General features: G+C 46.0%; 1 protein-coding gene across 1 annotated transcript in view; it reads left to right on the forward strand.

Annotated features, from left to right (window-relative positions):
- Positions 1 to 17737, forward strand: part of slc38a10 (solute carrier family 38 member 10) — a 30626-nt gene that overhangs the window by 4994 nt on the left and 7895 nt on the right. The window contains 7 exon segments of the mRNA XM_042083939.1: positions 1752 to 1858; positions 4876 to 5077; positions 10873 to 11088; positions 12597 to 13061; positions 13594 to 13722; positions 15992 to 16274; positions 16775 to 16829. Of these exon segments, the coding sequence (XP_041939873.1) occupies positions 1752 to 1858; positions 4876 to 5077; positions 10873 to 11088; positions 12597 to 13061; positions 13594 to 13722; positions 15992 to 16274; positions 16775 to 16829 (1457 nt within the window).

The raw sequence follows: 17737 nt of genomic DNA on the forward strand, positions 1-17737 counted from the left end.
GAAGAGGAGAAGAAGAGAAGAAGGGAAGAGAGATGGACAGAAAGTTATGGAAAGAGATATTTAGGAAGTCAAGTCAGTTTTATTTGTATAGCACATTTAACATGCAACCCAAAGCGCTCCACATATAAGACATTGTCATTGACACATAGACTAACAAAGACAATAGCGGACGGAGCGGCGTAGTCGCCAGCGTACCCGTGACACCAAGACATACAAGACGGACAACAAACAAATTAATAAATAAAATAAATAAAAAATAAAAATAGAATTAGTCCAATTTCCAACCGGCTGAAAATGTCCAGGGGCAATGATGACTCGCATGAAACTGCGCACAGCTGTGTCTCCACAACCGATGCAACGCCAACAAAGTTCTTTACACTCACTGGCAGTCTGGAGATAACGTGAACGTTAGGCCTTGTTAGTCTGAAGATCACTGGAAGCATACCAGTCCGAAAGTCATGGGTGATCTTGTAGATCAGCAACTCGGTGGACTTATAACAGCGACAGTTTGTTGGTCCATAATGCAGAGTTCTTCAACGTTAACGTTAACGTTAGTCTGCTCAATCCAGACTCCAGGCAGTTGGCATGGCAGCTCACAGGTCAGAAACAGCTCGGCGGCCTCGGCAGATCTTTCGCAGAGTAGCTCCAGCTGCTGTCCCGAGAAATCCCCCATAGCAAGCTCCCAATGGACAGACGTTAACAACATCAGCCGACTTGAAAGCAGTAAAAAGGACTAAGAGAATAACACGAAAACTATCAAAAATAACGTAAATAAAGAGAGAAAACATTTAACTAGACAAATCAATACAAAAAGTAAACATGACATTACATAAAATTACGAACATTACATAAAAACAAACAAAAACATGATGCCAGACGGAGCGGCGTGTCTTGTGGGAAGGGAGGGAGAGAGAGATGGAAGGAAGAAAGAAAGAAAAGACAAGGGATGTGAGTGATTGCAGAAGGAGAGAATAAAGGAGAGATGGATGGATGGAGAGAATTTGGGCTGGGAGGAGTGACGGAACTACAGGACAGACAGGTACGGGGTGGATGGCTAAGATAAGAATCAGAGAGAGAGAAATTCGGACAGACCATAATAGATACATTTGGAAATGCAATATGAGGAGGGCAGGGGAGAGCTGTGGCAGCATCCATTCTGACCTGCGGTCATTTCCCAATCCAACCCCATCTCTCTATCTCTATCTCTATCTCTATCTCTATCTCTATCTCTATCTCTATCTCTATCTCTATCTCTATCTCTCTCTCTCTCTCTCTCTCTCTCTCTCTCTCTCTCTTCCTGTCATTCTCGACAGTCCGATCTCCATAAAGGTGAAGTCCCCAAAATAGACTTAATAAGTAATGGACTTAATAGACTAATGAGTAATGGGAAGCGTTAATTATTAACTTATCTCTCTGTGTGTGTTTCCTTGTGTTTGTGTGCTGTAGTGGACACCATCCTGGGTCTGACACACTGGATAGTGTATATGTGGCCGTATAGATTAGATTAGATTCAACTTTATTTAGTCATTTAGCAGAGTACAGGTACAGAGCCCATGGAATGCAGTTGACATCCAACCAGAAGTGCAAAGAAGCATATACCAAGTGCTGGTAGAGTATGGTTTTGTAGACAATAGAGTTTAATAATATTGGTGATATCTAACCACTGTCCCTTGCCTTATGGCATCTCTTTGTGTGTGTGTGTGTGTGTGTGTGTGTGTGTGTGTGTGTGCGTGCTTGATTGTGTGCTGTAGTGGAGACCATCCTGGGTCTGACGGGAGCCACCATGGGAAGTCTGATCTGCTTCATCTGCCCAGCGCTTATCTACAGGAAGATCATGAAGAATGGACTCGCTGCTCAGGTACACACACACACACACACACACACACACAGACTGACAGAGAAAGCAACTCGAAAATAACCAAGATTGGTCTTTCTGTCTAGGTATCCCAAGAAACATACACAGACATCTTCTAGAGGAACCACACACACACACACACACACACACACACACACACACCTGTAGCACCTGCTCCTCTCTGCCTGTGTGGTTAAGAGTACTTCAACACGGCCAGCTGGCCACAGTGCCCCCAGAGACCCTGGTTTGAGTCCAGCCCGGCTCATTCCACGATCCCACCCCATCTCTCTCTCCCAGAATAACATTTTTAAAAAGACTACTTGAACACAAAAATAACAGTTTGAAAGCCTTAAAACTCTAAGAAGTCACCAATAAGCGGCTCAGCTTCATCTAGACCATATTTGGTCCATTCCTTCCTCAGGCGGTGGATTAGTGTCAGCTGTAACTGATTTAGGCAACCCAAGACCTTGATTAGTACTGTCCATCACACACAACAAACCTGAAAGCGGACATCATATTCAAATCTCTAACCAACCACCAATAACTTAACAGAAGAGTGTGCAGGGTGACTTTTCCTCTCATGTTAAAAGCTAGAGATAGTAACATTAAAAAATCCTTAAAGGTGTACGACGGGAATGTTGGAAAATGAACGTTCTAAAGAATATCTGGGTTCATTGAACTCAACATAGAATTTTAGAACCTTCAATTGTTGCGGAATGGAATCTTATGTTAGAATGTTCAAAAACCTACACCTTTTAAAGGTGCGATTTGTAGGATTGTTACCGAACGTTCTGTTGGCCAAAATCAAAACGCTGGTGAACATTCTCAAGACTACCAGACGCGAGCCTCTTCTGGGTTGCCAGATGTAACGAAGACTTAGCTAACGTTAGTTGACCTGCAGCTGCTTTAACGTTTCTCCAACCATGCCCCAGGTACACATTACGGAAACAGTGAAAACAAAAAATACCTCTCTAACCAACGTAATGTAGCTGAAGTTAGCGATGCAGATGAAGTTTAGCATAGGCTACCTGTTGTGGAGAAATATGGCCAGCTCTGCGTCAGACTTGATATTCTTCGTTTGACGAAGACGTCACCATCTCAGGAAGCTCCTCCGATGTCCACTTAATTTGTTTCTTGTTTTAATTTTGGAAATTTGCCTGCCTCTCGTAGCCGTTCATGACTACAACTGACAGCTGTTGACAGTTGGCCTTTGCTAATTTGGCAACCCAAATAGGAGGACGCGCTAGCCCATTATTAATACGCTATTCTAGAATTAATCGTTCAAAACATAAACGAAAATTCCAAGAGATTCCGCCCCGTAACTGATTTTTTTTCATGGGTTTTACGGGGTTTCACGGGTTAGAGTAATGTTGTCAAATAAGCCATTACTTCAATTCATTGTGTTTCCTCACTCTCTGACAACATATGGTGATCATTTTTGGAATGGTTACAGTTTATTTTCCATTATTTCCTACATACTGGACCTTTAAGGGTTGTTCCTCTTGCAACTCTACTCCAGTAGGGGATCTCCGAATAGCGTCAACACAACACAAAAATGGAAGAGCTTTCAACTTTACTCGTGTTAGTCTTGTAAAAGTAGAATAAACAGGAGCAGACTGTGTCAGCAATGTGATTTTTATTCGTGAAAAAGAGTGTAAACATTTGTGTAAAAGTCACGAAGACGTAGGTGAGCTGTTTCAAACCATGTTCCTAACATTAACAGCAGAAGTGAGCAGAAGACTAAATGCACCTGTCATATAAAAGCTGAATAAACTGGAACAGACTGTGTCGGTATCTGTGTGTACAAGCAGTCTTGGCAGGTGGGCTTTTTCAAACTATGTTGCCTGATTCTGATATCGCTGAAACCTTCAGTTATGGAAAGTTAAGCCGAACAGTCAAGCTGAAACATTGTGCTGTTTTTTTGTGTAAGCGTTCAACTGTCTTTGGTTAATAGATGCAAAAGCCCATCAAAAGCAATAGGTTGCCTATTCTTTGCTTTGATTTGATTTGGTATTAGGTTTTTTATTTAGAGTTGGCCAAACCCTAAAAATCTCTAAATTTGGTCCATCCCTAAGGAATACTCATATAACACACAAGTTATTGTTTTCTTTTTAATGATTTCTTTGTATATTAATTTAGTAAGAGTAGGCACACTACCTCTTCTAAGTGGACGGTCCTCTAAGTCCCTTCTCCAAATGAATGAAGCGTTATTGTATTCTACGCTGTGTGTGTGTGTGTGTGTGTGTGTGTGTGTGTGGTAGCCAGTGAAACGTGGGCAGGAGTGTAAGACAGAAGCGGAGCGGGCACCCCACTGGCATGGCACTGTAATTCAGTGGGCAGCGCTGGAACACAGATGTGTCGTTCCACGCAAGGTTCCGCCCTGGAACGTTCCGGAACGGGGCTGCTGTTTGTGTTGGCGCCGAGCAAGTGCAGGCAGCGGCACACGAGCGAGCGAGCTGGCGCCTGTGCCCGTCTGGTGCCCATCACGTGCCAGGCCAGGCCACAGGCATCCAGCGCCGCCGCACATGCACACACACACAAACACACACACATATACACACACACATGTACACACACACCTACCAGGCTGGAGAGAGACAGGCACAGAGATTAGCATCTACAGTACAAGTTAGAGGGGGGGCTAAGAGAGGAGGGGCTTATCATAAAGATATGATTCTCAAGTTTTATCAGTATTTATATGTTTTATTAGCATTTTAATTACTAATTTAATTTCATTGATTTGCACTCTCACTCTCCACCTCAAGCTGGTGTGTGTGGTGAGCGATCTGGTGCATAATGGCTGCCGTGTGTCTACCAGGTGGGCGTTACACATTGGTGGTCTTTAGTGAGGTTCCCGTTTCACTGTAAAGCACTTTTGGTGCCTTGAAAATGCTCTTTGTATAATGAAATGTTTTGTCGTTGTCGTTGTCGTTGTTGTTGTTGTTGTTGTTGATGTTGATGTTGTTGATGTCGTTGTCGTCGTTGTCGTTGTTAACATTAATCTTTATTTCTCTCTGCAGCTGGTGTTGTGGGTGGGCCTGGGCATCCTACTCATCAGTACTGTGACCACCCTCTCCATGTCTGGCGGCAACAGCACTGCACCCCCCATACGCCATCGGCCCCCTCCTCAACCCAAAGGCCACGGGGCTCTGCAAGGCGCCGTCAAACTCCCGGAGCTGCCCAACAACCCCGGTACCATCGCCGATCCAGTTCTGAACAGAGGTGCGATCAGAATATAGCAAACGAAGGCGAGCGCCCGCAACACCGTTTTTTATTTTTAAAAACGGTGTTTTGCATTTGCTTTCAGAGTTCACAATGAACATTTTTGTGAACAGACGTGAATGTTAGTGCATTCTAAGGAGGTGGTTTTGGGGTGAACAAGAATTGACGCTGGAGTGAGATTTGGAATATTTAGACAAAAATGTTCACATTTTAATTGTAAAAACGTTTTGGCCGCTTGCCTCAAAAGCTCGCCTCTGTTTGCCGAGTTTGAACGCATTTCAGGTATAGCAAGACGGTCCAGAAACCCAAACCCAGATGTAGTGTGAACCTGGTCCTGACCAGACTTAACGGCCGATCACAAAACGGATCAGCAACGGAATAGCATGCAAGAAAAAGCAGCAAGACTGGAGAGAGATGGTTATCTGTTGGCTGCCCAAAGTGAAGCCATTGCGTTTGCCTCGCCTTACACGACAGCATGGGATATAGACAGAAAGACAAGAGAAAGGCGGATAGAGAGATTTGAGACAGAGGATGGGAAGAAAGGTGAAGAAATGAAGGAGGGAAATGATAGAGGAAGAGAGTCTGACAGAAGAGGAGTAGCAGATGATGGAGTGAAGAGAGAAGAAAATAAAAGGAGAGAGATAAGGGAGAGTAAAGGTGACAGACCAGAGGGGAAGAGAGAGAGATGAGAATAAGAGAAATGGAGGAGAGAAAAAAGCAAGGGAGAATGAAGAGATGGTGGAGGGATGGTGTGGGAGACTGATGGGTTTGAAAACTAGGCCCACAATCAGTGCCCTTCAGACTTCAGTGACTCTGCTCCCAGTGCAACTGTGTGTGTGTGGGCACATGCACATTTTGGGATTGGTATAACGCCCAAGGCTGTTCCCTGTCCTGGCTGCAGATAGAGGAGAATTTTGTGTGTGTGTGTGTGTGTGTGTGTTGGGATAAGGTAGGGAACGAAATGAAGTGTGGAATGAAACTGGAGGCAGCAGGAGATGCATTGTGGAAAGAGGGAGGAATCTGGCACACACACACACCAAGGGCAAAACAAGCATGCTGCACAGCTTTATTCTCTCTCTCTCTCTCTCTCTCTCTCTCTCTCTCTACACCTCCCTCCCTCTCTCAATAGGTCTTTCTCCATCTCTCTCTCTCTGCCTCTCTTGGTCTTTCTCCATCTCTTTCTCTTCTCTGTCTTAATCTCTTTCTCTCCCTTTCTATTTTTGCCTGCACTTTACTTGTATTCCTCCTATCTCGTTGATGCTCCCTTTTATATTCTCTTTATGTCGGCCGCTTTAAATTCTGTATCTGAATGTCTCTGAGACTGTTTCTGAATCTGTACTCGGTTTATTTTCATATTTGGCCTTTTTTTTTTTTTTTTGAGTCTTCAAACTTTATTCTGTTCTCTTGGGTATCATTACGGCTCAAAAGAGGAGTGTGTTTGAAAGTCACAGAGGGTGTTGGAATGATGATGATGATGTTGTTGTTTCAGTCTGTTGTTGAGTATAACAGGGTTCCCACGGGTCATGGGATTTCTGGAATATCATGGAATTTCCAGACATGGAAAGTCATGGAATTTTATCATTTGTGGGGCAAAGTCATGGAATATCAGGGAATTTTGAAGTAGCAGTTAAAAATGTACTTGACAAAATACATTAATGCAAATATATATGTCCACGTAGAATTAATGTATATCTGGTAATTAGCTTGAGTGGTTGTGGTTAGCCTAAATTTGCTTATTCAATGCCCATTTATTCATCTCCCACTCTAAAAAAGATTCTTGAATGCTACACGGCTACTCTGAAATCTTTGGTCGGTATATTGTACAATTTATTCTAAGTAGGTCATGGAAATTCAGTTTTTTTGTCAGGTAAAGTCAGGGAAAAGTCATGCAATTTTACATCTGACTTAGAGTGGGAACCCTGGTATACGTTAATGTAAAGTTATGAATAGACCTACTGGTCCCTGCGCAGAGGGAGAGGACTGAGCACTCAACACAGATAGTATGGAATATCACGCCCTCACATGTCTGGCTCAAAACTCCATGGTTTACGCCTAAGAGGAAGATGACCCGTGGTGACGTAGGGAGGCCACACCCTGCCCTGTCTACATATATCCCATGGTGTATGTGTTTTAGGGAGTGAATCGACTGAAAGGGAACCATGTTTCAGCAGATGAACAGTGTTTGCTTCAAAACGGTCTACGTGCACACCTTGGATTTAGAAGCAGTAGTGGGAGCTCTGATAATGTCCCACTATGTGCAAGTTGTGCCAAATGAGTTCCACCGTCACAGCCATCATCACTGTTTATGCTGCATTGCTAGCATTGGGAGTATGCTGTCTGCTGCTGCATTGCTAGCATGGGGAGTATGCTGTCTGCTGCTGCACTGCTAGCATGGGGAGTATGCTGTCTGCTGCTGCATTGCTAGCATGGGGAGTATGCTGTCTGCTGCTGCATTGCTAGCATGGGGAGTATGCAGTCTGCTGATGAAAGGACGTCACCAGGAGTCTAATTTGGTTCCTGTGTATTAGCCACATTATGTATAAACCGTAGTACAGTGATTTTATGCATTAAAGTTAAAAAAGCAAAACCATATTAATACCATATTAACTGTCCCCGCATATTAACCTCATAGCTGACTCGGCTAATAATTGGAAAATTATGGTACTGAGGATGGGAAATGGGAGAGAGCACAAGAAACACTATCGTTCTATCTGTCCTCACTATCATTCTATCTGTTCTCACTATCATTCTATCTGTTCTCACTATCATTCTATCTGTCCTCACTATCACCATCTCTGTCTGTCTGTTTCCCTGCTTTTCCTCTCTTCCCTCCTCTTCTTCTTCTCCTTGTCTTTCTCCTCTCTCTCTCTCTCTCTCTCTCTCTCTCTCTGTCTCTCTGTCTGTCTGTTCCCTGATTTTCCTCTTTTCTCTCCTCCTCTTCTCCTCTCTGCTATTTTCCTTCTCGCTCTCTCTCAGTCCTCCCGTCTGACTGATACTGGCATTTATCACCCTGGGACGCCCACTTCCACACCTGTTTCCTGTTTACGGCGCGCGGCCAGGGCAGCTGGGAGAGAGAGAGAGAGAAAAACAGAGAGAGGGAGAATATGAATGAAGATGGACGCGGTAATAAAAGAAGGCAGCATGTGTGAGAGAAGAATATATATATATATATATATATATATATATATATTAGAGAGAGAGAAAGAGAAGAGAAGAGAGAAGTCAAAGGGAGGGTGAATGAGAGTGCCACACATAGAGAAATGGAAAAGGAAAAGAAGAAGGTGAAGTGTATGAAGTGAAGATCGAATAGGGGGAGTAGTGAGCGTTGTGATTGATTATGAAGAGGTGAGTAGGGTTGGGGAGCGACACTGTTGCTGTGGCAACTTTTTAAAAATGTCTCAAATCTGCTGTGTATTTTGTGGAACCTTTCTGCTCTGGAACGGTTCTCACTAGAACCCTGGAGCTAAGGCCTAGAACCCAGCTAGAATGAGTCCGTCGGCTCTTCCGCTGAAGTGAAGGCTTCACTGTCCCCCTTGACTGTAGTTCACCCCCGTTCCAAACCTTTGGCCACTGCACTGAAGCCCAGGACTGACTGATGTCTCTTATGTTCAAGTGCTGGTCACGCCACCATAGGTGTGAAAAGCTTTTCTGTTTGCGCACAACAAACGTTGACAAATAAACAACAACAACAACAGTGTTTTGACAGTGGCAAACAGCCAAAAGGAGAGTGGTCTATGAGCCAGTCTGTTTCAAGAGTGGTCAATCACAGTTTAAGCTACTCTCCATTATAATTCAGGCATTTAAAAAGTGTGTTTGACAGCTGTTGTGACCAGCTATTAAGTATAACACATTCAGATTTATCCATCCCTAAGGATAACACATTCAGATCCATCCATAAGGAGTGTTGCTGTCCATATTTAAATCCTGGAGAGTGATTGCTGTTGTTGAGTATGTCCATTTCGATACAGAACTGATGTTGTTGATCTTCTCAACCTTTGCTGTAAAGTAACAAGGCAAACCCTCAGATTTGAGTACTTGTTTTGTATGTATGCAAACACTTTTTGTGCACAGGAAATGTTGTTATCTAAACACTGACTACGCCGTACATCTCATTATTAGCAGGTGTTTTTATTTTTACACTACCGTGCACCATAGAGCCTTAGACATGCCCATTTCATCATTAGCTTGCCTGCTCCCTAGGGTACTTAAACTCCCTGTGACGAGCTAACCTTGGTGATGGCAGTGGCCTCAACATGCCAGCTGGCTCTGGCACAGGGGACACCCGACTGGGCCAGTTTAGACCAGTTTTCAGACCGGTTTGGACCAGTTCTCTGACTAGATTCAGTCCAGGTCTGTCTCTTGGTTCCGTTATAGTCTACTGAGCAGCCGAGTTGGACTATGTTGTGCCGTCACACCCAGCCAGTGTGTCGGACACAACCTCCTAGAGCTCAGTCCAGATCACACGAGACGACCCAGTGGTCCTAACGGCCAAGCAGCATTCCAACTCCTTTTGTGCCTGTCCTCTGATGTCGACCTAGTTGAAGGGTGAACACTGTGTGTGTGTGTGTTCGGGAACGACTTCGCCCTGCGCACCTCGTCCCCTGTGTATATCCACCACAAAAGCTAGCCAGATGCCCGTGTCCGATGCGGAGTACAGATTATGGAGAACACCTCTGGTTAGCCTCGAGCCATGTCAGGCTAAACAAACACTCTCTCTCACACACACACACACACACACACACACACATACAGGAGTGCTTCAACAGACACCTGGAGAGGAGAGTGTGAAGAGAAGAGTAGGGAGGCGTTGCACAGTCGTCGTAAATATTCAGTGGCTATTTTTCCCGGGACAGAAGGCAAGGTTATATGGAAAGTGCTGGACATCAATCTCTTATCTGCGGCGGAGTTGGGGTGTGATCTCTCGTCCCCTCGTCCCTCTCGTCTCTCCTCGCCTGCTCTCCGCTGCGCTGCGCTGTGGTCATGCGCTGCTTCTGAGGGTGTGCTGCCCCCTGTTGGTGGCTTCCTCCAGTGTCCGTCTGGATGGTTACCTTCCCTCTCTCTCCTCTGTTGCTTTCTGTCCTCTTCACACACAATGAGGCTGTTAGCATTTCTCTTTGTGTGTTGATGCGTCTGTTTGGCAGCTACACCGCTCTATCTCTCTCTTCTTTTTCTCCTCTTTTTCCCTTCTCTTCTGACTTTTCATTCCTTTTCTCTTTTTTTCTAATCAAATCCTCTCCTCTCTTCTCTCCTGTCTCCTTTCCTCTCCTCTTTTCTCCTCTCCTCTCTTCTTTTCTTCTCTCATCCTCATTTCTCCTCTTCTCTCCTCCTCTTTTATCCACTCATTTCCTCCTCTTTTCTCCACTCCTCTCTTCTCCCTTCCTCTCCTCTCCTCTTTTCTCCTCTGCTCTTTTCTGTCCTTCTCCCCTTTCCTCCCCTCCTCTCCTCTCCACTCCTCTCTCCACTCCTCTCCTCTCCTCCTCTCTCCCCTCCTCTCCTTCCACACCCAGTACATACTATTCCAGCAAGGTTTTAAATGTAGAACTGAAATACCCTGTAAGCACTGAGTTAGATTCATCCTTCAGCACCATCTGCACAATTTGCCCTCAGCACATTCTCTTTGTTTTTGATTCCTAATTGCAGACATTCCACATGTTCAATAGATAAAGCTATATTCACAAGGCTTTGCTGTAGCCCCAGTTGTTTCTGATGACTTTGTTTTGTTTTCCGTTGATGGTGAAACTTGATGTGTTGTAAGCATCAGTCCGCCTTTTTCCCTCTTCCCTCTTCCCCAGCAGGGAAGCCAGTGAATCCGGCTGTGGACCCTGGTGAACTGGCCAACAAACCCAAGCCCCCCGTAAAGCATCCAGTGGAGGAGCAGCCGAAACCGCCCGCTGAGGGTCTGCGTCCAGCGGGGCAGGTGCAAGGCGAGGCCCCCCAGATTAAGGGCCCTGTGGAGGCCCCGGACGCCAAGGCCAAAGGGGCGGAGGTGCAGCTGGACCGACCTGAAGCAGGTATGCTCCCACTCTGCCAATAGCAGCGAGGGACAGAGGCGGGCACAGGGTAGACTGGTGGCTCTCAGAACCAAACAGAACTGTTTGGCTTAGAGTGAACCAGGAAGCCAAACTAACTCAGAGCTGTTTGGCATAGGGTGAACCAGGAAGTCAAACTACTCAGAACTGTTTGGCATAGGGTGAACCAGGAAGTCAAACTACTCCGAACCGTTTGGCACATAGATATTAATACGTAGTCATATCTATGGTTTGGCAAAGGAGGAACCAGGAAGTCAGACTACTCAGAACCGCTTGGCGTTGGGGCAACAAGGAAGTCGGACCACTCAAAACAGTTTTGTTTGGAGCAACCTAGAAGTAAAACTACTTGGGGCTGTTTGACGTGGGAGAAACCAAGAAGTCAAATTAGCTGACTCATGTGGGGGGGTTTGGTGGGAGGGGTGGGGGGGTTGTGTATTCCTCCTGCTGTGGGCTCAAATAAAGGCAGTGATGGCCTCTGTGGTTAACTAGCACCACTGGGCCTACAAGGATTAAGGTTGACTGGAAAGGAGTTTGTCTCCATGGCGTATTACGCCTTTAATGTGCCCAAGACCCAGGAGTTCTCCTTGCTTTACTACAGCAGTTAAGTAGTAACGACGACTTTTGCTGAAGCTTGTAATATCTTTCAAAGGCTTAAATGGTGCCTATTAAGACCATGTTCAATCGGAAAATAAGGCGGAGGAAGGATGAGGAACAACCATAACAGGATAATTAGAACGTGATGATATACCAATTTGCTAAGACCAGATGAATTTCAAATGTAAACAAATGCCTGAATCATACATCAATTGCTGCTATATGTGTATGACTGCATCTAAGTAGTTCCATTTATCTGAATGAGTCTTTTTAGTGGGATAAACCTAGATGGTTTTATCGTGCAGTGGGGTAAATCTGGATCGTTTTATTGTGCTTTCCTGTCTCTCCACTTCTTCAAATAGTACCGGGGTGGTACTATTTGAGGAACCCCCCCCCCCCCCCCAATAGCCAGAGGTGAGGGCCAGCCTCCAAAGTCACCAGGGCAGAACGTCCTCTCTCCTCTCCTCTCCTCTCCTCTCTGCTCTCCTCTCCTCTCTCTGTCGCTCCCTCCGTTTGCATTAGAGTGATAAAAAGAGGAAGTCTGTTCGGCTGGCTGTTAGGGGGATTATCAGGCTCTTTGTCCACTCGTCCACTTCATTTGGCCATCGGTCCTGTCCAGCAGAGCATCCGTTAGGAAGCAGGCCGGAGGAGCACGACTGCAGTGTCTGCTGGCTAAATATGAGCTCTGTTGCTGCCTCCACTGTAGATTGACAATTACATTTAAAAGTTCATACTGACCACACACAGTCTGCCTATATTCGCCCTGCCTGTAAGCCGTGTGCACTTTACAACTTTGGTTTCCAAGGGGACTGACTTGCCCGGATTCTGTGGTTCCCATGGCAACTCGTTGTTGTTGTTTTTTTTTCCGGTGGCTGCTGCTCTTCTTCCTCCAGCAGGTGTGGCGGTGCCGGACGGTGAGGCCCACCGGCACGAGCCGCCCATCCCGCAGGACGAGGTCATGGTTGACGAGAGGAAGAACCGGGAGGAGCTAGAGGAGGAGGAGAAGCAGCAGCAGGAGGAGGCGGAGAAGGAGGACGAGGAGGCCCAAGGAGCCGGCCAGGACCAGGGAGCAGCAGAGGATGCTGGGAAGGCGGCAGCCGAGGAGGAGGAGGAGGAGGAGGAGAAGAAAAAAGAGCAGGAGGCGGCCAAGGTGAAGAAGGGTGGACTGGACAAACAACAGCCAGCAGGTGGCGCAGCACATCCCAACGAGGTGCTGGACAAAGCCGTTCAGGCCGGAGGAGGAGGGGAGAAGGTTCCGGAACCGGTGCTGGTCCACAAGGAGCTGCCCAAGCCTGTCGTGGCCGACGGAGTGAAAGTGGGCAGCCTGGAGAAGGTCGAGGATCCGCTGGCTCCTGCGAAAAGTGCGTCAGGGGTCCTAAACTGGCCGCCTTCTATCTATTCTATCCTTACACACACATCAGCACTAGGTGCACATAATGAAGCCTTACTGTTGTAACTTGGGTAAACCCAGACCAACCTGTACATTTGAATTTGAATTTGCTCTGCTGGTCCATTTGGAAAGGGTCCCATTGATGCCCATTTCATGCCTTCCTGGGGCACAAACAAGTAGTGAAATTAAACTTCAATCGGGCCATTAAACTCTTACCAAATCGTTTCAGGAGTGCAGCAGAGACATCTTTCTTTGGATGTGAGTTTTGAAACGCAGTTGTTTACTCAATTCCAAAAGAAAAGGCATGCTCCTGTGTTTTTGGTGATTTGGAAATGGACGTCAATGAGATAAATAGCAAGTTCATATATAGACTACATACAGACTCCGGTATTTCCTTATGCATGCTGTGCTTAACATATTGACCTCAGTAAACGCAGTTGCGTGCATTAGCAGTCATGCACTCAAGCGCACTAACTTAACACTCTGACGTGCCTGGGTTGTAGATGAGGCGGGTGCCGTGGGCCCAGACGCGGAGCTGCACCAGGGGGCCCAGTCCCAGGACCAAAAGGAGAAGGACGGCACGGAGGTGAAGGAGGCCAAAGATGGCGCTGGCGGAGACGACAAGATGGAGGGTGAGTCACACACTCCTCGAACAGCCAGCCAGGGTCAAAGGTCAAATGGAAGGGAGAACTCTCAAGCAGGTTGGTCAGTCACTGCACATAGGCAAGTCAATGATTGGGGGGGTAGAACAGCTTACGTTAATGGAAAATAAGTGAATAACTGTACCATTATGAATGCTTCTATTCTGCTGGCATATATGAACCTTTAGTGACCTACAGATGCTCCTCATACTCCAGGGTGTGTATGTGAGTGTGTGCCCTTTCTTTTAAGTGTGTGTGTGTGTGTGACTCAAGTAAACTTTCTGTGGACTTTTTCAGTTGTGTGTTGTGTGTGTGTGTGTGTGTGTGTGTGTGTGTGTGTGTGTGTGTGTGTGTGTGTGTCCTCATGCCAGGGCAACACAGCCAGTTGCTGTCAGAGCTTGAGTTATATTCTTGTTTATATCCAGCTCTGCCAAGTCACTACAGCTATAGACAGTGAACATAAAGGGCTCTGTGTGTGTGTGTTTGTGTGTGTGTCTGTCTGCCAGCTAGTGTGTGTGTGTTGTGGGGGAGGGTGTCGATGCCCCTTTCACATGACTAAGTCCGAGCCTCTGGCAGAATGAGCTTTGGGATAGTACAGCCCTGTTCTGTCTGGGTGTGTTTCTGCCTTAAGGAGTTCTAGGACGTCCAGGGGTCACCACTAAGTGTCGTCTTCTCAAAAAACACTTTTGAAACTCTTTAACTAGTGTGTGTGTGTGTGTGTGTGTGAGAGTGAGACTAAAGGGTAGTGTGAGAGTATGACTGTTATGACTGTCACTACATAGCCTGGAGATTTAGTTGACCCATGGATGAAGTGATCTGAATCAGGGTAAAATGTGATCTCTGCGGGGCATCTCACATGACAACAAGACGTCAAGGACCATTCCAAACTGATCTGACTCTGACGTCCTGTCTGCTAAGACGCCTTCAGACTGCCACCGTATTGAGTCGCTTTTAGAGGCAGCGTCAATGTGTCCCATCCGTGTTTGCATGTGTGCCATTTCTTTGCCTTTTCTTTGCTTAGATTGTTCAAAAGTTGCCAAGAAATAGACACTGCCCTGTCTCACAACATGGTTATTGTATTATTGTCGATAATGAAAGTTGAATGTGATTTCAGAGGTACGTGCCAACTATCTAACATTCCCATGGCGTCGTAAGGTCATACATTAGTCATACGTGTTGGATGTGGTTTGAATGTTCGAAGAAGATGCTTTTACCTGAACACTATGCCTCATGAGACACCTGCCCATTCTGGCAGTGAGACAGGACGGCAGCAACCCAGAGAGAGTGAGACAGGACGGCAGCAACCCAGAGAGAGTGAGACAGGCAGAGAGAGTGAGACAGGCAGAGAGAGTGAGACGGGCAGAGAGAGTGAGACGGGCAGAGAGAGTGAGACAAGCAGAGAGCAACAGGACATGTGGGGTCCAATGATGGGGAGTGGGGGGGTCCAGCCCAAAGCTGTTGATCAATGCCAGCCTGTCCAAATGCAGGACCCCCGCGGCTCCAAAGAACTCATTTGAACTCTTTTATGTGTGTGTGTGTGTGTGTGTGTGTGTGTGTGTGTGTGTGTGTGTGTGTGATATGCTCAGATTGGGTCAAGAATTGTTGTGTATTGTTTTGCCATTACCCCCTGCTCGCTCGTGATGGTCACCCCTCTGTTTCAGATTCTTTTCTTTTTTTCTTTTTGGGGGGGGGAATTCTTTCATTTGGAACAAAAAGAAGCAGACAGACCAACAGGGACGCATTTGTCCTGGTGCTCATTTTCTCTGTCCTTCACTCACACACACACACACACACACACACACACACACACACACACACACACACGCCACACGCCACACGCCACACGCCCCACACACACATACTCTCGCTTCAGCCCCCTCTGGAACTTTCCAGAATGTAGGGCTTGACACACGCCCCCTCCAGTTATTTAGCCAAAATGGGTTTTAGATAATTGATTAGATAATTGATAATTGAGGCCTTCCAAGATTTGCGTGTGTGTGTGTGTGTGTGTGTGTGTGTGTGCGTGTGTTTTTTTGTCTGTTTGTTAGCGTGTGTGTGAATGAGGGAAGAGATCAGATCAGATCAGCTATCATATTTGCAGGTCAGGTGCTACTTTCCAGTTCTCACCCTTTGCTGATGTGATAAAAAGCGCTACACTGTTTTACTCTCCTTTTTTCTTCTCCTCTTTCTTCCTCTCCTTCTCTCTTCTCTTGTTCTTTTGCTCATTTTCTTCTCGTCACGCACTGGATCCCTGCCACAGTCATTAAAAAGCTTGTTGCAGGTATGGACCTCTTCTCTCTCTCTCTCTCTCTCTCTCTCTGTCCTTTATCACTCTCTCTTTCTGTCTCTGTCTCTCTCTCTCTCTCTCTCTCTCTCTCTCTCTTTCTCTCTCTCTCTGTATCGCTCTTACTTTTATTTGTGTCACTTCTTTCACTGGTCACTTGTTCCATTGTTGCATTCTTTCCCTCATTTCTCTCTCTCCTCCCTCTGTTCCTGTCCTCCTCCGCCAGTCTCTCTGCATCCCCTCGGTCTGTGTGTGTTTAGCCTTTAGCGTAGTGTGCAGGTAGACGAAGTCCATAATCCATCTGTCTGTCCTCACCTCACATGTCGACGTCACATCTCATTTAATCTCGTCAGTGAAGCCCGCGTCCTCCGCCCTCACCAATCACTTCCTGATCTGTGTGTCTTTTTGTGTGTGTGTATATGACTGTGTGTGCGTGTCTGTTTATGTGTGTGTGTGTGTATGACTGTGTGTTTGTGTGTGTGTGTATGACTGTTTGTGTGTGTCTGTTTATGTGTGTGTGTGTGTGTGTGTGTGTGTGTGTGTATTTCATAACTCTCTCAATTCTCTCATTGTCTTAATTTTCTCCTTCATTGTTTTAATCTACTTTAGCGTTTGGAGTCAACTGAATCAACTGTTTGTCGTATAATTTGGGGAATAACATTGGTGTAATAATCTGCATTAGAATCACACTGGTATTGAAGCTTACAGTAGATAGAAAGTATCTTTAATAGTCCTTTTCCACTGACTGGTCCGGTCTAGTACAGTACAGTACACCTCCAAAACCAGGCTCAAGGTGACAGGCACTGTCACCAGAGTACGGGATTTGAATGCACCTCAGGTCTGTTTAGTGCTCTCGGGGGCCCAACAGAATGCTCTCCCACCATCTGCTTACTCAAATTGGCAAACACAGGCAAACGTTTGCAGATTTGAGTATTGAGTGCTTTGAGTTTCCTCGGCGAACGAGAGGAGGAGGTAGTTCTCCGCAAACATAGAGTGGAGCTGGACGAAGTGGCACCGTCACAATGGAAGGTTTACGCCAAATCGTTCAAATTTAACATAGTTAAACATAGTTATACTTCAGGAACATGGACCTTTTTCACAGCAGACATTTTTTTTACATTTCAGGCCCAGGTGTTACTAATGAAATTAATCAAGGTTCTGATTCTAGAGACTTCATTAAGGTATTTAGTAACACCTGTGCTTGCTCTACTTTTTCATGTCAATGTCTAATAGAGTAATGATTGATGTTTCGAGCACGTGTTAAAATGGAGAACCCCCCCCCCCCCAGGTGCTAGTCCCATGTGTACTGTGCCATACTGTACTGCTGTGGTCAGTGGAAAAGGACCGTAAGTGTGTGTGTGTGTGTGCGCCTCTCTGGTTGATCATGGTCTGCTTGTGTGGTAGTGTGTAGGACTAATGCTGCTACCTACCGCATGGAGTTGCTTGTTTTTATGTTTATGTTAATGTTTGTCGCTCTGACGTTTGTTTATATGTTTGTTTGTTTGTTTGTTTGTCTCTTTACTCTCCCCCTGTCCTGCTCTCCTCCTTTCTCCTCTTTTCTTTCTTGATCTGTTTCTTCTCTATTCTTTCTCTCTCTCTGTCTCTGTCCTTTTCCCTCTTCTCTTTTTCTCCCACTCTACACACTTTTCTTTGTCTCTACCTTTCCCGTCCCTCTCTCTCTCTCTCTCTCTCTCTCTCTCTCTCTCTCTCTCTCCATCTCCC

The sequence above is a fragment of the Alosa sapidissima genome, chromosome 24, assembly GCF_018492685.1.
Source record: "Alosa sapidissima isolate fAloSap1 chromosome 24, fAloSap1.pri, whole genome shotgun sequence".
In the NCBI taxonomy this organism is placed as follows: Eukaryota; Metazoa; Chordata; class Actinopteri; order Clupeiformes; family Clupeidae; genus Alosa; species Alosa sapidissima.